This window comes from Ptychodera flava, chromosome 13 (assembly GCF_041260155.1).
Source record: "Ptychodera flava strain L36383 chromosome 13, AS_Pfla_20210202, whole genome shotgun sequence".
Lineage (NCBI taxonomy): Eukaryota > Metazoa > Hemichordata > Enteropneusta > Ptychoderidae > Ptychodera > Ptychodera flava.
In genome coordinates, this window is record NC_091940.1 from 12,810,730 (window position 1) to 12,833,385 (window position 22,656).

General features: G+C 37.4%; 1 protein-coding gene across 1 annotated transcript; it reads right to left on the reverse strand.

Annotated features, from left to right (window-relative positions):
- Positions 1-50: 50 nt before the first annotated feature.
- Positions 51-22,484, reverse strand: LOC139147461 (bifunctional polynucleotide phosphatase/kinase-like). Its single transcript, XM_070718564.1, has 16 exons — positions 21,635-22,484; positions 17,732-17,778; positions 16,322-16,993; positions 15,653-15,732; positions 15,372-15,429; positions 14,980-15,000; positions 14,039-14,125; positions 13,441-13,561; positions 12,651-12,718; positions 5,564-5,656; positions 4,932-5,000; positions 4,563-4,590; positions 3,277-3,338; positions 2,931-3,040; positions 1,537-1,624; positions 51-687 (listed from the first exon to the last, which is right to left on the reverse strand). Exons 1-16 carry the CDS (start codon positions 21,885-21,887, stop codon positions 499-501), a joined length of 2,046 nt encoding a protein of 681 aa, XP_070574665.1. The 5' UTR covers positions 21,888-22,484; the 3' UTR covers positions 51-498.
- Positions 22,485-22,656: the final 172 nt, after the last annotated feature.

Here is a 22,656-nt window from a genome sequence, read left to right on the forward strand (position 1 = left end):
CTTTCTTATGAGTGTGATGTTTCAAATCAGTAAATAAAGATAAACACATGTATAGATATATGCAGTCCTTTAATTTCATATTTCACCCATTACTTAACCCATCAAACCCACTAAACATCCAATAAATATAGTTTCACATGTGAAGAAAATGGTCATCATGTAATAAATTCTCAGGATCACCTTATCATCTAGTGAAAAAAAAATTACTGTATGAGTCAGCAAAAGTCTGTCATTAGAGACAAAATTTCTTGCTTCAGAAAAAATACCCCAGGTATTACTTTTCAGCATGTGCCACTTATCAATGTAATACATAGTAGTATACATGCTCATTGTACAACTGTATGAAAAATCTAGAATGCATAGTTGATATGAATGCAAATTTTGTGAAAGACTGTGAGAAGAAAACACATCAAGGTTTTGTCACGAACTCCAATGTTACAGTAGTCAAATCAAATCAAGAATATGATTGCATGTGGTTTTTCTTCAAAATTTTTGCTGCTACTTTTCCACCAGGAATTGTCTGTACAGTAGCTCGTTCTCAGTTGAGTTGAACCGGGGTACGAAGTTCACTTTCACAATTTCTGAAAATCCTTCAGCCAGCTTGGGTTCTGCAAACTTATTCTTGTAGGAATGTAACACCATGTCATTGATACTGTGGTCCTTGCCCACTCCGGAAATATCACGATACTGTGAAAGACAAAGATAATTGTTGAAACACAAATTGAATCCGTTCATCATCAGACTTAGGTTCGATCCCATGGTGTTCACCCCTCCACCACCATGGTTTGGCCCAAAGACACTGTTATCAATGGTGGATGTTGACCTGTTTACAGGTAATTGGGGTGAACAGGGTCAAAGGATTGAGTGGATCAATATACAATGGGGTGAAAGAGTTAAGATATTCGATTGATGTGGAAATGATACAGTGTATTGCTACATGCTGAGCAGCAGTATTAGACGACCACCTCAATTCTGAAGAGTGGAATGACCCTATTGCAAGTCCTTCAGCAAAGTTGGACCAGTTCATGGTGAAATTGGGGGTGGTGTACGTTGATGAATAACTCCCTACATCTTAGATTTAAAAATCTGAACATCAGTCATATCTGTTCACTAGTACAACGTTTACAAGCATCACTTTATGACAAATACTGAATACACTCGGATAAAGTTTGATGTGAATTCAGTCTGTCCTCTGTATGACTTGCATCACAGTTAGTATCTGTCACAGCGTGTCATCCAAACTTGTAGCTCGACAGAAGGTCGAGGTAAACAGGCAAAGTAGGTCATTTTCTCACGTCCGGTTCAGGACAGGTTTATATGCAAAGGCACATCAATTGGTAGACATACCACAGTGTAGCATATCAGAAGGTCAAAAGAGCAACCAAGGTCCACTCTGTTCTATTTTCGATATGCCTTTTCAATATGCTATATCAATAGTGTCAAGGTACGCATTCTTGTTGACATATCTTGTATGCTGACATAAACACATGTGTTTCAATGTAAATTTTTTTTTTCATAAACAGACCTATGACTTACTTTTTCATTGTGTCTTGCTTGTTCCAGGGTTGCTGTGAAGAGGAAACATCGGCAAGAAACTCCAGTTTTCTTGGCACAGCTGGTGTATCTAGTGATAAAAAGGCATACGAAAATTAATACATGAACAGGGCAACTACAACATCCACAGAAATGTGAATCGTAATTTCGCAAGAAAATTTTATTCGTGAAGGGCAAAAGCTTGCTTGATTTTGACTTTCAGTGCAAATACAGACTCTGAAAGCACAGCCTATCAATCCTTTTGAGGTTGAGGGTTTCAATGTAATGTTCATAAAGTCAAAGAATTTTTCACCCGGATTACATTGTATATTCCCTAGCCTTTGTAGATGTAGGTATTTTGTCAATCTTAGTACCCTCACACATGTCCCCCACTATCTGATGTAGCATTAAATGACAGAAATATTTCAAATTTTTCTGTTATTCACTCAAAACTGTTCATAGGCAATGACCAGGATGGGTTTAAAGGTTAAAATTACTGGTATTAACAGGATCAAGGCAGTAACGACCTTGTCAACTAAACAATCAAACAAAGCAAATTCTCTGCATCCACTTGCCAAGAAATTATCCTCTACTACGAGTATTGCAAAGTATTACTGGTAACATCCATTGTAAAAATCAACGATTCCCTTGTACTAGTAACCTGTTCACTCCAAATTCCAAGTAAAGAGGTCCGCATTCACCATTGATAACAATTAGGTTTGGGCCAAACCTTAGTGGTGAAAGGGTCGATTATTTCATCATGTTTGATGATACATCTGTGCATTACATATATCTTTCTCCATTACCCCTTTACCCCTAACGTTTTATGTAGAGGTCTACATTTGTAAATGAAAACAAAAGAACCAGGTCGAACCATCCTGGTGATGGAGGGGACAGAAAAGGTACTAAAGAAAACTGAGGCGAATTTCAATCCAAAGTTATGGCAACTGAATTCATGCAGCAAGTGGAGCTACAACTTGAAACCGGGTCAACTTCATATATTTATCAAAACTTAATTTCCTATAGTGAATGTGATAAAGAAGTAGGCGTTCTTGAAAAGTTCCACTATAAATATTTATGAAATGCATTTCTATGTTTTTGTTTTGGTCTATAGAAAACTGCCTTCTACATAAAAGTAATGACACCACAAGGATGGAAATTCTAGCTTTTGCAGACCTGCACTGGATTGGTAATGATGTCAATATGTAGGTGTGCAACCAAAACAACAAAAGCAATTTATTTGCCTTTCTTTCGTTAGTGTTAATAGGGTTCCCCCTCTACTGTCTGCAGTTGAAACTGTTACTTCAATGAAGCATGTCGCTTCATTAGTATGCTCAATTGCTGGTATTGATATTTTCTCTTTAAATTTCTCCTTTGCCCCTTCCCAGTTCCCTCACCTTTTCCTTGACTCCACATCTGGACTAGTGTTATCAATGACGACACTTTTTCCCTTACTCAGGGCTGCCTCACAGGCTGATACACACTTCTGCCAAGTGCCCATGGTGTCCTGAAAGGCACAGCCATGGAAACGTATTAATAACAGCACTTTCAAACGATATAATCAACAAATAAATGAAGGATCATAAATTTCACATAACACATGTGCATCCATACAGCAGAGCTAAATAACTCCTTGTGCAAGTCTAATTGATTGTGTACAGTGGCAAGGATAAAATCGGTGATGCATTCACAAGGCAATGACTGATGGCTAATGTTTAATAAATGTCCATATCATATACTCACTCTGTTGACATGGACATATCCCTTTGGGATCAGATAGTTTTTGGCAAATGTTGATTTTCCACCTGAAAACAGATAAATGTACCTATGAGAAGATTTGCATAATCTAGGATAAGCAGCCTTTCAATCAACTTTCCTTTCAGTTTGTGTCTTTGCAACCTAATTAGATTTTTTGACGGCAGACAAAATGAATGTTGGAAAATAACTATTTCTACATATTATAGCCCAAACATGTGACTGTGTGCCAGACGGTATGTGACATTTGCCTGACATCAGGAGGGCAAATGGTCTCTTGCCTCTAGGTTGCATAGTCCCTGTTTTGGTTATCTTTTTATTACATGCTTTTTACATAATTTTCATTCCAAATGTTTGCATTTTATTTGCAAATGAAAATCATACATGTGTGCTTTACGTCCATGTTAGACGAAAATCTGTTAAAAGGATAGAACGATTTTCATTGTCAAATGGTGCATTGATATATTTTTCAATTATATACTGTTATCGGTTTTTCATGCATAATTTTCTAAAAACTGGATTTCCGATGTAAAACATGTAATTTGAACATTTTTTTAATCCAAAAGATGTCAAGTTGAGAAAAGTTCCAGTTCTCTCCAGTCAAATGATGATACAGTGATCTCCCCAGGATTTTCTGATAGAGTGGCGGCTAATTTGCATAACAATAAATGTAATTGTTATGGTAATGAGTTTCTATTGTTTACCAAAAATTATAGAGTGGCGGCCACCACTCTATAATAGCTCTGGAGAACACTGGAATATAAGGCTCTCGACGTCGTCAATGAGTTATGATTTTATCCTATCAGTGGGCATGCGACATTTGATATACACGGCCTGTTGTAATTCCACTCGCACACAAGGGAAAAGGAAGAAACGTGATGTCACCACAGAGTTTCAAAATTATGGAAAGGTGGAAACAAAACTTGATTTTGGATAAGCAGATATGTTGCATATACATGTGCCATTGAAAATGCTCCTGAAGAAATACTGGAAATTTACAGGACAATTCCCTACAAGATTGAAGACGTGCACAAATGATGCTCACTTGAAATACGATTTATGCTTTCTGCTGTAAGCCCCTTGAGTGATGTCAAACTTCAGTGTAAACCTAATGTTTTAATAGTCACCTCAGACCAGTACAAATGGAATGAAGATGAATATGAACGAAAGAGAATCTACAATTTAGATTTCAAGGAAGCAAAAACTGGTTCCCTAGAGAGTACTACAAACATGATTTTTTGGAAATATGTGTACTGAATAAATAAGAGACTTACAAGCTGGAAATCCTACAAATACAATAACCTGGGGATAAAAAGATAAAACAGTGAGACATTTTAAAATATATCTTTATAGGCAAAATTTTACTATTATAATATAAAACTGGAAAATCATACCTTGAGTAAAGGTATGTTTAGTAAATTATCAGTATTAAGTGTCATTGAAGTCTAACCAACAGTTATGCGGCCGTATTGTTTATAGTTCACGCTTTTCATCAAGGAGCCTTCAATCCTTACAGAAATTGCACAGACTGCACTGATCATCAATAATAGTATTAATCTCTATTCACATCTTTGTGTATATTCATTTCTACATCAGTAGTCATAAGTATTTGGCAGGGAAGAGAAATGACAACAATTTCTAACCTCTTGTTCTTGAGACGTAACACTGGCTGAGGATGGATCCAACAGTGGCGTATTTTCATTAACATTTCTCTGTTGATTGAAGAATAATTTATGGCTTTAATTACTAAATGTGAGAGTCCAAATATCTGTCCCCGAGGCGCATTCTACCTTAAGTACCAGTCACTACGCACTATTTTTTTATTATTTCACAGCTTTGTCAATACCAGTGAATTTTGTGACGTCATCCAACAGATTATTACTAATTGTGTCTCCAATTATCCATTGTTGTGGTCTCAGATGTTTTCTACATCAACAAATTCACTGGCATTGTCAAAACTATAAAATAATGGCAAAAATGCAAACTTTACACAACGTAATGTACTCAGCTTTGCTTTGTTCATTATGCATGCAAAGTTTTCTTTCGTCTATTGTGGTCTTGGAGGGGGTACATTATAACGTAAATATAATAGTCTCTTTTTTTAACATTACAAATTGCACAGCTAAAAGCAAAATTTAGTGCTTTCAGTAAAATATAGAAAAATCTTCAAATGATTTGATAATTTGAAACAGAAAAAGAGAAAAATCATGTCCAATAGATGAAAAGCTGAATTATGCTATTGTCTTATCTATAGAAACAGTACGCATATACTCACTGGATCAAACTTAGGCATATCAAATGGTGCCTTCTTGTAACCAAGGAAATATTCCTCCGGTGTGTAGAATGTCAAACCGGCATTCAATGCAAACTGAATACAGAAAAAATCAGCAAGATATGAAGTAATTCTTTTAGTTTATCTATCTTGCCTAAGCCTTTCACCACCATGGTTTGGCCAAAACCCATTGTTATCAATGACAAGTATGGACCTGTTTACAGGGAATTAGGGGTGAACACGTTAAAAATGAATCTTCTAAAAGTTGCAACAGTCACTCTTGGTACACATTTGTCAAATACCAAGACTTCAAAATCAGGGAGATGGATTCTCTGTGAGTATACTGGTACATGCAGAATCATGCATGGATTGAAATATAGAAATCTCAAAGAGATCTGCACAACCATTCAGAATAAGTACTTTAACACTTTCACCGCGGGACGGTGCATTTTGCGCCAACGGCCAGACTGCGGGAGGCGCGTAAATGCGCCAAGAACGTACGCGTTTATTTGCGTTCGATATACGTTGGCTTGTCTGATCTACATCATGTTTGTTGACTATTTCCTCAAGCCTAGCGTAGCGTACGAGGTAGAGGTCAAACCTAAATGAGCATGCGCGCCAAATTTGTAAACAAATGCCACCATACTCGGTCATTTCTACGCCGTGATTTGTAAGGATCGTGTGATCAGTTGTTGTTTTTCTGTCAGAGGGTATTTAAAAATGGCGACACGGGCACAATTTAACACCGACTAAGCCCTTGAGCATGTTTTTCTAGACAGTGATGGTGGAATTGTCACTGATCATGAAACTGAACTCGACGGAGATAGCGGAAGTCAAATTTCAAATTACATTGTCTAATACCGAACTTGAATATGTTCCCGAACCAGTTGAGCAAAGACAGAGATTGCAAGCAAGACAGGAAGGTAGGCCAGCTGAGCATGCAGAGAGAAAAGTGCGAAAAAGTGTCAATGACCAACGTCGCAGACGTTGATGGGGTATCCTGTGGATGTTTAGTACGACATCAATATATCAATGACATCGGACACATCGGACTAGCTACCAGTATATAAGCTTATATATAATATAGCTCTCTTTTGAATGTCAGATGATACCTGTTGTTCGAAGGTGAACTTGTAATAAATATTCATATTAACCTCATTTATGTGGAATATGTTTTAGAGTATGTGTTCCCCCTACTGAATTTGAGTTAATAAAACGTAAGTAGTAATTTTTAAAGTGTTACGCTGAAAAAAATACATTTATATATTGAAATAACAAAAAATGCAACATTTTTTTGAATTTTTTTGTAAAATCCAATATGGCCGCCATGATCACGTGACCTTCTAGGTGTGTCACATGACCTTTTGTTCATTTTTATGATGCTCTGTCATATTGCAATACTCACTGAAAAAATTGTCCCGAATACTCTTATAATTACAAAGATACAGCTCATGCATGTAAATCAATATTTATAAGGCCATATATCCATAGAAAACTACGCACAGGAATGCATGTATAAAAATTAATTACGCAGTGAAAGTGTTAAATAATCCACATGTAAAGACCTTTTATCGCATATTAATGCAGCTGTATTATATATATCACATTATGTTATAAATGTATCATGCAAAGTTACTGTACAGTACACATACCGGTACACTGCAGTGCAGTGGAGAGCAGAACGATACAGCACAGTACAGCGTAGACTTGGTTCAAGTCTGTGATTTGTGAATGTTTGAGTGAACGCAATGATTTGTACTTTGCTTCATGTGAAACGTTCGCTTGAGTGGAGTGGACGCGATGAGTCGGGTGAACGCTATACAGCGGAGTTTCACCCGGAATCACAGACTTGGCTTTCTTGCAGGGTTTGCGTTGCTATAAATTATTCATGAAATGACGTTTTTATTTACTTATGTATTATTCATGAGATGATATCACTAAATTTTACATATTTGGAAGAGTTATCTAATACGACTCCAAGTTAGACGTGCCATGGATGTAAAAAATAGATGGACGCGCATAAACTCACATGGCGTTGTTGACAAAATGTCGATTGCGAAAGTCAGCACGACCTTTGTTCAAAGTCAGCACGACCTTTGTTGTATCAACGAAAACGTGTGAAAATTTCTGTGTTGTTTGTGGAGCCCATGTTGCAAAATGCGATAATCGTCGCCGGTTATTCAAGGATGGAAAGAAGAAGTTGTCAAGCGGCTTGTTCCGTGCGAAATTCAAAGGCCGGCAAAAGGGTTTATTTGACGCCAGTAACACTAAGTTCATGCGTTCTCCTTATTGGCCAGAATAATGGCTGGAGCGGTCAATCATTTTTTATATGCTTGACGTCACTGTGTACACAGTCCGTCTGGCCGCCGGTACTTTGCAAGAAGTCCAAGTCGGTGAATCCGGCAGAAACTAACTCACTATACTGCGCAGACTCAAAAGTAATGCATTCAATTGCTGGGAAAACCTGGCCTGGGCTACCAAATTCCAAATAGGTTTGTACGAAATAGGAGAGACACAAGAGAAACTATTATAAATGTTTTTATTTTTTAAAAATTCACCGACTTGAACCAAGTCTAAGTACAGCGCAGTACAGTGCAGTACAGTACAGCGCAGTACAGTCAGTACAGTATAGTAGAGCGCAGCACAGTACAGTACAGTGCAGTGCAGGACAGTCAGCGTAGCACAGCACAGTACAGTACAGTACAGTACAGTACAGTACAGTCAATGCATTAGAGTACAGAGTATTATGGTCTTGCCCTTAGAATTGAAAATATGAATGGGGGCACTTTCTATGTAAAATGTGACGTAAATAATTCAGTCTTGTCTTGTTTGTAAAATGCCCTAAGGTGATGCTTGCTCCAATTCTGTGGAATTAAAGGTATACTGTCACCTAATCCATTTTGCCACAGTTACCATGGAAGGAGAAAATCTAACCAATCACAGATTTTAAGCAGGTGGGCGCTTTTTAAAAACAGCTCCCTCACATGGGCATTTTGAATACCAAGGAATGCCCCTTTGACCATATATGGGCATATTTAGATTACAGGTGACTGTATACCTTTAATCTACCAGTAAGCACTTTTTTAAATAGGGCTAATGAGCAACTTCTCAGAAGCTTTCAGCCAATTGGTTGGCTGAAACTCATTGTTTTCATTGAATTATTTTCCAAACACCAAATAAAGCAGTAGAGAATAGCTTTTGTTTCAGATTCCTAAAGTTGCTATAATAATATCTGATCTACCAATCAGATAGTGATAACCTTACACTGCCAGTTCAAATGTGTTGTTCTCTTGAATAGTCATATCAACTGAGAGAGTACAGAAAAGCACAGTACAGTCACACAGTATGATTTTCTTTAAACGGGCAGTTCTCAATCCCTGGTTTCAGCATTAGTGGTTGTTCACATTGACTGTTTATGTGATTTAGTGCTTTGTTCTCCTTTGAAATTTGTGCAGAGTTAGTTACACTGATATGCAGATAAGAATGGACAGTGAAATTGATCTAAATGTTATCACACTTGTGTACCAGGTAATTGGTTTGTAAAGTTGTTCCAAAACTTGCTTCAGAAGTTGCACTGACTTATATTAACTGCGTGAAAATCAAAGAGCTTTTATGGACCCATCATAAACACACACCAAGGGAGTACACTTAGCAGTGCACATACACAGAATCATATTTCTTATATACCGCTCTGAGTTTTCATTGTATCACAGCCAAGTCAGAGTCTAGTTGTCATTAAACTCTTGTTACCTTTGCATTGTATGAAGTTCTTTGGCAAAAAAATCATGATCCACAGGAAAAGAGGTGTACATACGCCAGAAGCAGTACGTGAGAAAGTTGTCGAAATGTACGGGGATAGAAAGTCAGGAAATCTTTACCCTACACACACGGACACTAATCAGTTCCTACTTTATCTCAACAATTTACAGCGGAAGCCTACTGTGAAACAACACTATCATCCGTCTGTTGTTTGCCGCAACTCAACTAAAATTACCAATCCTGTAGTAAATTTTGAAACAACTTTACAAACCAATTACACAAGTGTGATAACATTTAGATCAATTTCAATGTCCATTCTTATCTGCATATCAGTGTAATTTGCTCAACAGTAAAGCTGATAAAGAACCTGCCCCTTTAAATATCACACCCACACATGCCTTGAAATAACTATCACCAGGCATAGCAACTGTGTACATATGTAGTGTAGCATGGTTAAGTATACTACAGTGCTGTTTTTTTTCCAAACTAATCAAAATGTATGGATAGGATACAAATAACACTGAAGGACACGCTGTGTATACATTGTTGTTTGTGTCGCTCAGGAACAAATACACCTGACTCAAGTGACAGATTTTGCATGTGGTAATTTTGTTGTGTTACTTCCTTATAACCTGTCATAACTGGAAAACTGTACATCAAGTTTGGCACACACAGATTCAAAGCACCTTTCCGTTGCTTACAGATATATCCTTTGAAAGACAAGAAAAATCAATTTATATGCTCTACATCTCAGTTATACCAGTAAATTATATTCTAAAAATTTCTATACATATTCTGTTGTACATGGAGACCTAAAAGGCTCAATTTCCAGAGCCCTGGGTCATATCTTCCTTATGATAGAAATCAGTCCCTGCTTGAGGTGTCTTCAAAGGTAAGAAAATACAAACATACCCCTTAGCTAATGTTATATTGTACTACAGCTTTGCATGGGCCCAGTATACTTCAGACTTGCCAAAAGGAATTGAAATGTATGTCTCCACAGTATATAGCTGCAGTACTGTAGCTTGAGGATTTGCCTGGGTATTTGGGTCGGACAGCAAAACCAGACAAATACCAAATACCTAGGCAAAACCTCGAGCAACAGTACTACAGCTACACAGTATACAGTGTCTCAGCTATCAGTATAAGGTCTGGCAATATTTAAAATACATCATTAGACATTATTCTGTTGCTATGATGACATAATGAAAAAATACTGCCGCAACTCTGTTATCACAGTTTGTTTTCAAACACACAGTCAGTTATCAATAGCTGATATTTTGCACATACCCAGTAGTCTGTTGACCAGATTAGTTTCACAATTTATCACTGTCAGCTCATTGACAATGGTGCTGGTCAAGAACCACTTCACTTTAATGTTGTTTTCCTTGTCCAAACTCCAAACAACAAATGGAACTCAAGGTCACTGGACTCAAGGACGTTCACATACTATTGATGTCAAAACACATGGCAGAATCTGAATGCCAGGATAATTTGAAACAGGATGTTCATGGGAAAAACCAAGGACTTCATCCAGTCAGAATAAAATATTTCATCATATAAACATGAATGAATAACCTTACAGTTAACAATCCACTTTACAAAGCTTACCAATGTGTAAGCCAGTAACCAGATGCAGTGATACGTAAGGTAAACAAGTTGATTGGATCTTTTTTCTATCAAAGAGAAATTGACTCACATACAATATATTCAAATTGATATCGATACAATGATATCAGAATATTTTTTCTTTGAAAAAAAAACCTGTGTTCCTGTCACCGAATCATTGAGTATGATAAATCAGTTGTAAAATGACTACGAGTGATTTTTGCGAGAAGCGATAACGAGTGTTCGAGGAAACCACGGCTAAACTTTGACAGAATCATTTCATTTCTGGAAAGTGGAGGAAAAGGGTATGGCAGCAATATTTTTTCCCGTCACTGTGACAGCAAATTTTTTTGCTATTGTCAGTCATGTATGCAGAAACAAAAAAAAACCGATTTTTTCTCAGAAACCAATTTTTTTACATTTGGTTCACAATTCTACCTACATGTCACTGGTTCAAATCTGTACTTATAGAACTTCTTGTGTTCTGTGTTAGTAACAATACCAGCAGTTTACAATCCATGTTTCTGCTATTTAAATTTTATGTACATGAGATATCTGGTACAAAAATCCATTCTGAGTTGACTGATCATGGGAAATGCTGTACTTTAGATTCCTTGGAGTTACTTTCATTCAAGCAGTCATAATTGTACCTAGAGCTACAAAAAGATATTTTGCATGTGCAATGTGATCCATTCCAATATGTTACAGCATGTAGTGCAAATCTCATTGTGTGCAATGAGTTTAAATCAGACTTTTGTATCATAAATGCTGGCAAATTCATGGAACTTGTTATCAAATATTGAAAATGTTGGTGCGACCACAGGCAGTTTGCCTCTGTAATATATATGACAGAATCAGCTTTCCTAATCCATTGATTTCAGCACAGAGGCAACGACTTCTGTCAGTTCGAACATGTTTTTTCTCAAGCCATTACAGGATCGAATTTTTTTTCCCAAAAACCCTCAATCCAATCCCCTCCCCCCAGAAATCAAATGATTCTTCCCTCATCACTACATACTGCATACATAATTAACATTGAACCATCGTGCACAGACCGAAGACACATAGGATAGGACTAGAGATAAGAGAACATAAAAAAAAAGCTTGTACACAAAACTAGCTTTAATAGCAGTATTCTTTATGATCTATGACGGACCGTTCATAAGCCCACCTGTGGTTGAATTCTTGGGAAATCCATCAAGAGTTTTAATAGAGGGATTTGCATAAGAATGGCAAAAGTGTGGGCTCACTATAGTGCTGTATAAGCAACAGTTGGTGAGCTCATACTTGTATATATATTATACCATTGCCTGATGCTGATAGGAGTACAAAAGTGAAAGTTTGACTCCAGCCATCTAGTGAGACTAGATACACATGTAGAGTCATCGTTTACATGTACCTTACTGCTATATCACAAACTGTAGCAATACTTAAGGTCAAAATTTAGACTCAAACCTTTGAAAAACTGAAAATCCTGATTTAGAAAATTAACAGGACTTTTGCAAGAATATAAGATGGTTTCCAATGACTTTTCAGGAAAGATTCAACATTTTTAGAAATTTCTACAAGTGTGTATCTTGCATGAAGCTGATGAAAATATAAACTTGGTGTCTTAGCTCCAATCCAATAATTCTAAAAACTTGAATCTACTGGATGTATTGGAGGCAACATTTTAGAGGTTGGTCACTTTTCAGCCATTGTCCACAAACGAAAAATTACCTACCAGTCTGTCACTACAGCTGAAGTCTTTCTTTCTCTTTGGCGCCCAGTTTACCGGCCGCCCTGCTGCATCTGTGGATATCATGCAAAATGAAAATATTCTATACACAAAATTTTGCGTTACCAGAAAAACTGAGTATTTTCATATATACCTTGCAAAAATAAAATTTATGACACTGACAGTGAAAGACCTGTGAATAAAAATGTACAAGCAGCTTTCTAACATCTGGTAAACACGTTGTTTTAATACCAAGAAAATATTTGACCTTGCACACACAGATCAAATATTTGTTACACTCTTGAAGATTGAACCAGGAAGTATGGAGTACTCTCTATAATACTGTCCATTAGCACAGGACTGAACCTTTGAAGGGTATTGGCTTATAATCACAAAAGCTATGAAAAGTCTCATTGTTTGCAAGAAAATATATGTTTTTTCTCAACTCTTCCCTGAACTGACATAACTGCAGAGTCAAATATTTACTGTTGTAGTGTCTGCATCAAACAATACCGGTAGTACATGAAGAGAATGCCACTTTAAGTATATTTGTGAGGAGTACATCTAAGCTTACCGAATGTGATTGAAATTTGGTTATAACCAATATATGAATTTTTTATGAAGTATCCCAAATTCTCTCATATTTGGGAAAAACGGCTGGAATTTTCTAAAATTACAAATAATTAGCCTTTACGGCCAACTGTGACCCAAGATTTCAAATGTCCAATTGCTTTTCATGTTTTAGGACACACAATTAAACAATGATTTTCTCATCATGAGAAATAATTTGGCTCACCTCCAACATAGAAGCTTCTCATTTTATCTATTTTTATACCATCATTTCCTTTGTCTTGTAGAAAGTCCAACATCCCTAGCAACGGTTTCCGGTACTTTCCGCCACCAGTAGCCACCAATACCTAGTCACAAAATATAAGATACAATGAAACAACTGAAAGAGTCTGGATGATAGCAGAAAATCACAAAAATTTTTGTGAAATGGTTTCATGTTTAATACTTGTGACGAGATCTGTAGAGAGAAGGCATTTGGGAATGTACAACACATCACACAGACATGATGTGTTGCAATATGCAAAACATAACTGATTTTTGATTTTGTGATCTTTTGCCTTTTGTGTCAGTATTCCGTAAATGAAGGAACTCCCATAAGCCCTAAAGTTTATACTTCATTAACTGAAGTGAAGCTAGACTTTGAAAAGCTAGACTTTGGCCTGACAGCATTACATGTAATTTTTCAGCTAACATAACTAACTAAAGCTGTTCAGGGGTTTCAAAATGAAAATGCAGCTGACAAATGCTATATTATCCAGGTAACCTCTGACCTATGTTTGTTTAGTGAAATAAATATTTTACTTGACTGAAAGTACACAACTCACCTGAACTGAAATTCCAAGTTTATTGATAACATTGATGGCCTTGGACTTGAATTCATTAACATGCAGCTTTCCTTTCTCTATGCCAAGCTTTAATGAGAGCAATGGTTACAGACAAGAAATTGATTATATATCACATGAATCTACACTTCAAGAAAGGTCATGGGGTCAATCATACCATTTGGGATAAGAAATGATATACACAGGGCCTCCTCTAATTTCACTATTTTCAGTTATACAGAAGTCTTGAGGATTTTAGTAGTATCAGATATGTTTCTAACGAACAAGAGTTGCTTGACTATTGTTTAAACTATCATAGAACAATGGATGCTGTGACCTTCCACGTCAATCAACAGTGACATGAAAAAAGTGTATATAAGTGTATTTTACATATTATATATGATATACAACTTCCAGGAAGTTTTGATAACTAGCAGAATACTCGAAGCCAGCATTCTCTACTTATAGTTCAATATTCTGAAAATATAAATTCCTCATGTTATAACATGAAAAGTTTGAGACAAGGAATATCATTATGGTACACTCTGCACCAGGATTTACAAAAAAATTTGAATATATAAACTCTTTGCATTTGACATTTTGAACATTAACCCTTTGAGTGCTGTAATTTTTCCCACCAAAATTTTTTTCTGCATCAGTTGTCCAATTTTTTATGAATTTTCCTGTAATTTTTTTTATAATTTTGGACCAAATGGACATGACTTGTTATTGCATACAGTTTTTAATCAAAATGGGGGGACTGAAAAAATTGCCTGCACTATATTTTATAAAAGCGACAAAATTTGACTTTGGCACTCAAAGGGTTAAAGGTATGCTCCCTGTCAGATAATTGGGTAACTACACAGAAACATCGCGGTTTCTGGAATGTCCACATCAGCTAGCCAGCATAATAATGCATGGCACGTCGTAATACAGATACATACCTGATTGGTAAAGAACACAATCTGTAAATTAAAGTAAAAGAAAATTTATTTTGGATCATGAAAGTAATTCTTATTGGGACGCATGAAAATAATTCAAATGATTTTCAAATTAGTTTTCCAGCAAAAAGCATCCTCTGACAACATGGCATGACAATGCTCCAGAAAAATTCTGAATGAAATTTGAAAAATATTTGTGCTACATATAATAATATTTCCAATTTCTAGACATTCTTGAATTGACAGAAGTACTACAAGCCGTGACAACTTAGAGTTCGGTATTTCAGTCATTAGCAGGAATATCTATGGTTTGGATGTGTTCATTGTTTCCAAAACCTTAAAATATTAGAATGTAACTAAACTGATGTAATAGAATTAGATGAAATCATTTTTACCTTGTAACCATCTGAGGAAAGCTTCTTCAACTTCTTTGGAATTTCTGGGTACTGTATTCTGAAATAAAAGGTAAGTCAACATGTTGTATTTGCTGATACTGTGATACATCAGGCAAACTATTGCATTAACCTTATTTACATGAAGGCATAAAGGCCAAGCAAATATACTGATTGTGTGGATGTAGGGATTGCCATTGTATAACAAGCGATAATAAAAACAATTTTCTAAAACAGCAGAGTTAGAGGTGTTTGTACAACCTGGCACTGGTGTCACATCTTACCTCCAATCATCAGGTCCCGTGGGGAAGACTTTTCCAGATTTGGTAGTGATGATTGTACCGTCGATATCAAAACCAGCAATCTGAAGGCAAATAAAAAAAAAAATACTAGATGTGGTTGCAAAATGATGATTTCAGCATCATGATACTCATTTACTCATTTAGATGTGAAATAAGGTCAAAGAAACACACATAATCCCTAGTAACAAGTACATATAGAAGGGATGTCTGTTTCTTTCCAAAACAAATTTGTGTCAAAGACAAGATATCATGGACTTAAGACAGAGCAGCACTGAATATGTAAGGCAATGATATAAATCAAGAATTGGAATGGACCATAGAACAAACAAAATAATGTGCACAAACACGCACAAAAATATGTGTATTTCTATAAGCATTTGAATTTGTGGGTTTGTACCATCATCACATGATCTCCTAGGCACACAGAGTCTGTCAAACACATTGTGTCATTTTAATTCAGGAGTAGAACTATTCTAAAAGATGTTAATCTCTGTGAAAATGTGGAGTAACTTGTTTTGCTCTTTACAATTTTCATTCAGACGTGTTTCCGTAAACTCAACAAAATGTCCTTTTCAACAGTCCTATCATCCATACATGAACCTAAGGTTCACACTGGACTGATGGAGTTTAATTTATAGAATCTGTCTTTACCTTTGTACCTGCCATCACTCCTTCCTGTGTGAATACAAGCAACTTGCCATGTTTCTCCCATGTTGATTCCTTAGCTGGTTTGCCTCTCTCGTCTTTCAAGTCAGTGTCCATACTATCCTCACACTTACTGTCAACTTTATGAAGTCCAGCAGACATCTTGCCATCATTTGTGCCATCTCCATCTTTTGTCTGGCTGTCCTCTTCCAATTTGATCTTTTTATGATCAGAGGGGCCACCCTCCTCCTCCTCCTGAGGAGCTGATCTTTTAACCTTTGGCTTACCAAAGTAATCTACTAAGTTCTTCTTATGTCCAGTTTTCTCCTTTTTTGGCAGTGATGAGCTCCCCTCTGCAGATGAAACATTCCCCTCCTCTGTCGATGAACTCTCCTCCATTGGCACAGAGTTCCCCTCCTTAATGGTGGAAGTCTCTTGAGGTGTCTCATCCTGCTCTCCAGAAGGCACATCATTTTTTCTCTCTGTTTCCGCTTGCTGTGATTTCCTGGGCGAGACGTACCTGCTCTCTGTGTCACTGTATTTACCGATCTCGGAACTGAAGTAGAGTTTGTGCTTGTAACTGTCTCGCAGAAAGCAGAACGTGTCTCCGTGCTGGAGAGATGCCACTGAATTCTTGGCAAGCTCTTCATCTTCAAGGACAGCAGGATTCGCTCCAAGCTGAGAGCATCAAAGAGTGTGAAAACTTTCATTCTCTGTGTAGCCAAATTTGGTATCTCATAAAGCCCTTTAAATGAAATTGGGTGTTCCTCGATGTTGATAATGTATCTTTATATTTCTTGTAAGGTCCTCATAAGAAAGAAATATTTTCTTTACAAATTCATCAACAAATTTAAAAAGTAACAATTACATTTTAGCAATGACAAAGGCAGATTTTGCTGTTGTGACCTTCAATCATATTTTTTTTCAAATCAAAAACAAAAGTGAAAGAAATTGGCATATGAAGAAATACAGGCCTAATTAGTCAAAGTAGACAAGGAACTCTTTCTCTCTACCGTTTAAGGAATGTAACCATGTGTGGTAGCAGTCTCCCTGCCTTCAGAGATGTTTCAGTCCGTTAATTTAAAGCCTTGGCAATAAAGTGAAATTGCAATATGGCCAAAGGCGCTCCAATGATGACTAAGTCTTACCAGGAAATCTGAATCAATGGTGTATTGTATACACAGTGGTATGTATAGTGTGTGCAGAACTGGTGGGAAATCTACTGCTATCATTACATACTGCAAAATCAATTTTTAAAAATGAAATTATCAATATGAAACATCTTTACCAATTTTATAGCATGCACAGATACAGGGCTTGACTGTTTAATTCTTCGACCAGTATTTCTGATATGCACGCTAAAATAAATGGACAATTGGCAGACTAAGAAACTGCTGATTGACCATCTTACTGTACCTGTTTCAATCGTACTGTCTTCTTGGTGTGGTTGGCAAGGAGTTCCACTGTTCCAATTGAAAAAAAAACACAAAGAAACTGTGATCACACAGTGCAGCACAAACTTCATTTTGTATCATTTTGTTCATTTTGTATCATGTCAAGATATTATAAACAACACCAAGCCAATTGCATAGATATATCAACAAGTCTTAAAATGCTACGTCCAATTTGGTGAAGACACCATGACAGACAGGTAGGACAGTCAAAATTGAGTTTCGAGGAAAACTCAGGGTTAAAGAAGAAGCATTTGGAGTCTTTATGACTGGTGAATGGATTGTATTTGTACTCAACCAGTAAAGCCATGACATGATTGTGTGTCTCAAAGGACGGTCAAATGAATGGTTGCCCACAGAAGATACTTTGCATCATACATGTATGGTCTCTGTACCATATCATAGCACTACAACATGTTGGTTTATACAAACACACATGTTTTTACTAAATCATTCACCATGTCATAGTATTACAACATGTTGGTTTATACAAACACACATACTTTTACTAAATCATTCATTCTACATATGAAGATTGATTTGCCTCAGTTTTGAAATGAACTACTTTTAGTGATACCCTTACAGTCACAATAACCTGTACTGGTGCACGGAGTGCCTGCCTGTTATCTACACAAATATCAGTATGGGCACACAAACTTGAGAAATGTACATCTGATCACGGATGCTTACTTCAGTTCCTGTTAAGAAGTGGCATTTCAACATTGGCATGTCTCTGTAAGGGTCCTGGTAATTCAAATTGTTAACAAAGGCTGGTAATTTATTGGATCATTATGTCATTAAACGTGCAGGGTATACTCATGCAGTCCCACTATACTATTTTCTTCCACACTTCCTTGATTCTCAGAATTGTTACAAGTAATTTTCTTTTCTGAACACGGAGGTAGGATGAGGACTTGTTTGCCTCGAATAAAACATTTTTCTACTCCTGTTACATGAAATTTGGTTGATGTATGGCAATTTAAAACAGGGCAACAAACACATCAGTAAGGTTGAGCTCATGGAACAGTAATCTCTGATGACAGAGTGTGAGTAAAGTACAGTTCTCAGCTTTATATCTGGGAGCCTGAACAGAAACTACACCAGTACAAAATAAAAGAGTATTATAGATATCATACAGTAAGCTGCAAATATTATCTTCCAAATTGTGTTTTCTTACATCATCACTCACCCTATTCATGTTGTTTGACAGTAAAAGCGTCTTGTTGAGAATGATTTTAGTGTTTGTTTCTGTGCAGGGCCTGACAGTGACAGCATAGGCATTCAAAGTCACAAACTAGAATACTAGTAATTTACGTTACATATATGACATTGAACACTGCTCACCACCTCTTACGAAGAAAGACTGACGAATAATATTTCTCCCTCTCATTTCCTCTTAATAGATACTTTATTTTGCTTTTGATCGAAGTGTAGGGCGTGTTCAAGGAGTGGTCAGGGGAGAAAGCGGACTACTGGTATAAGAGTGCAATAAAGTAGTCACTGTACGTATTTTAGGGGGGCTGTCTAAGATTACTCAGAAAATGACATTTGTTCATCAAGATCAAAATCCCTTTAAGATTCTTCTCTTATGCTATCATGATATTTTGATGGAGAATAAGGGTGAAACTTGCGCCAAGTAGGCTGCATGTTTCTTCAGATTGCGATGTAACCAGGGCCTGAAAAATTTAATTTTTATCCACTTGTCCCCGGACAAGTAGCCTCTATTTTTCTACTTGTCCGTAGCAGAAACTCACTTGCCCTGAAAATTTTCAAAAAAAATGATTCTGCTCTTACCCAGATTCATGAGATTGTGGGACCTCTCCTACCATGGTTTGTGACAAATTGGTGGTATTTACAGTTTATAATTGTAAAATAAGTACATTACCATAATGAAAATTATTTAATATGCTTTCATCGTTTATGGGAATTCTTTCCAGTTACCACATTAGATGTGTTTAACAGAAATAAATACTGGTAAGATGTTTCACCACATTTATGACTACAAAAGTAGAAGTGATTGAAGACAATAGTCTAATAATGCAGACATTTAACATGGTTTTTTCACTACTGCTGTAAAGATCACTTCATTTTTATAATTGCCCAAATGATTGATACTTTTTCATTGAAATTGCAAAAAAAAAATAGGTTGAAAACACTAAATATCTGAGAGAAACTCCTTTCTCTTCATAATAGCAATAGCAACTTGCCATACCACGGCTTTGACAAGCTAGGTGGCTTTTGTTAAGGTCCGCTACAATCAAGATAAGGGTCTTGACCATATAAGGAATTCAGCATGGTGACCAACACAAGCTTGCTGCGTACGATCGAAGAGTGGCATGAGACTCCCTCTGGAGAAATTTCTGACTGCAAAATACTACTTTGAAAGACAGGGATATAGTGCTTCATCAAAATTTTGGAGTTACTGATATTTTTAGGTAAAGTTGTGAGCTTCCATCACACCACATAGTGCCGTTGAACTTTGATGCTCCGTGCAGTGTGAGTGTGGCTAGAAATTTCATTCTCCGTACACACTGTGTACTGTACTGTAGCTAGCAGGTTAGTTGGGTAGAGAAACCGTGGTTGTCAATTGATAAAGTTTGCTTTACTGTTTCACTGTCCTAATTGTTAGGTGAAAAGTTAGTTGTTCTATTTAAAATGATCTAGGCTTCCGCTTCAAACATCACTGTCTGGTTATTATCTCGTTACATTTTACATGTAAAATGAGTGGAGAAGTACGTGGGGCCCGGCATTTGCCCCAGGGTCCAGTGGCTAGTGGACGCAAATCGACTTGCTTATACCATGAATCGCAAACTGTAACAGAGTAACTGATTTTTCTTTAGTGTTTCGGTTGAGATGAAAAAATAAGCCCTGATTTGAGTGCGTTCCAGTGACCCATGTCAGGTACTTTTGGGGGACATTGTTTCTAATTTGCGTCAAAAGACGAAAGAACGCACTCTTGGCAAAACACTGAGTTGACTCTGAACTTTCTGCCCGCGGGCAAGTGAGGGCTAGTTTTGCGCTAGTCCTAAGTATTAGAAATCAGTCTGTCCCGGGCATCGGGCAAGCGTAATTTTCAGGCCCTGGTAACTATAGAGACATGGCGAGGGATGAAGCAAACAAACGCAAGGAAATGAGTTTTACTTCATTATCAGCCATGTAATTGAGGTAAGGAAAAAATACAGGATGTTCATAGTGACACATAAACATCAGTTCATAGGCTGTGGCTGCTATGGTCATGAAGTAGTTGACTGTTTTTCTTTTTAAAAATTCTTACGGTCACGAATCTAGTACGATACGAAAGTAAAGTTCACTGATCATGCTTTGAGCTTAAAGGGACATAAGCTGTCACTTGTGGCATAGTTTTTCAGTATTCTGTTTCTGTATATCAACCATGTCTGGTCCTAATCCGTTTGTCATGCCGAAATTTCGAGTATATTTTTGTTGACACAGCTTGTATGTGTGTAGACTGTAGTGATCATTGTTTATTGTTTACAAATGAATTCTAGTCCGGACTTGAATACAATTTTCAACAATAACAATGGAGATGACACTCATATAGGTTGTGTTGATATGCTAAATACTTGGCATTAAATTACAGTTTAGGGATTCAATGCAGAAAGTGAAGGGAAACCACAAAACAAAAGTTCTGAAAAAATAGCCAAAAGATACAGCTTATGGTGCTTTAAAACCCCTCTCCCAACCATCTATTTTTTAGGTCCATGGCCAACCAAAGCGGACGAATTTCGCATTTAGAGCTTCTGCGACGATCTGTGTCGTCCGTCTTTTTAGTGACATGGGTCGTGGAGGTAAGTTCCATGCGTGGGTGTACATGTAGCGTAAGTCCCAAACCGTGCTTTTGATATCTCACCGTGATGTCTCGAACACTTCTTGTCGCTGATTTTAGTGAGCGGACCCCGACCTAGGACGATGGGGTCCAAATGTGGGAGTTCAATCGGGTCGTGGGTTCCTTGACAACAAACCAGGAAGCAGCCATCCCCTGGCAACTCAACGTCGCGTGTTGTACTCGCCATAACCAGCAAATTCTTCCAGCCTAGTTTTGCACGGTACACGTTTAAAACTCGCCACGGGATTGCGCGAAGTCCGAGAACTTGAAGAAGCATGCAGTCGTGTCGTACGTGCTGCGAGATCGCCGGAAAGGCGGCTTGAACGAAGTATTGGCTTAGCAAAATACATACAGGGCGACGGTCAAGTTTGCATATTACATGAGACAAAAATACAACGACGGTTGACAGTCGTGATGATCAAGCGATTGCTGCACGGCTTTCCAGAGTCACCTGGACAAAAGCGGTAGCTTTCATTTCAAGTAAGTCGCCATTTTGAATTTGGTGCCTTTATGCGCAGGTCCAGTAGTAACAACGACTGACCAATCATATTGCGATGGACCTGGTCGGGTGGAACTAGCCATGATAGGAGACGGGATGCCCGATGCCGTATGATCATGAGAAAGTCACTTTCAGCGTACGGCATGCGTCAGATGCACACAGTTGTGGGAGACAAGATTCATCGTATTTTTCACTTCTACAGGTCTTTCAGATTGACCATTTACACTCGCATGTTCATCACATGTTTTCTTCTAAGTACACACAGGATTTGTTGATTAGGGGCCCAAGCCGACCGGCTGGGACCCTATTGTTATTGCTCAAGTTCTACTACTTCCTCTTCTTTAGGGGCCCAAGCCGACCGGCTGGGCCCCTATTGGTATTGCTCGAGTTCTACTATTTCTTCTTCCTCCTCCTCCTCCTCCTCTTCTTCTTCTTCTGCCGTTTCTTTGTCAACCTAGATCTCTTAAACGGCTGAACGAAAACTTCTCAAACTTGCAGGGCAAGTGCTTGGTAGTTAGTTCTCGTGCACCTGACCCTTGAAATTTCG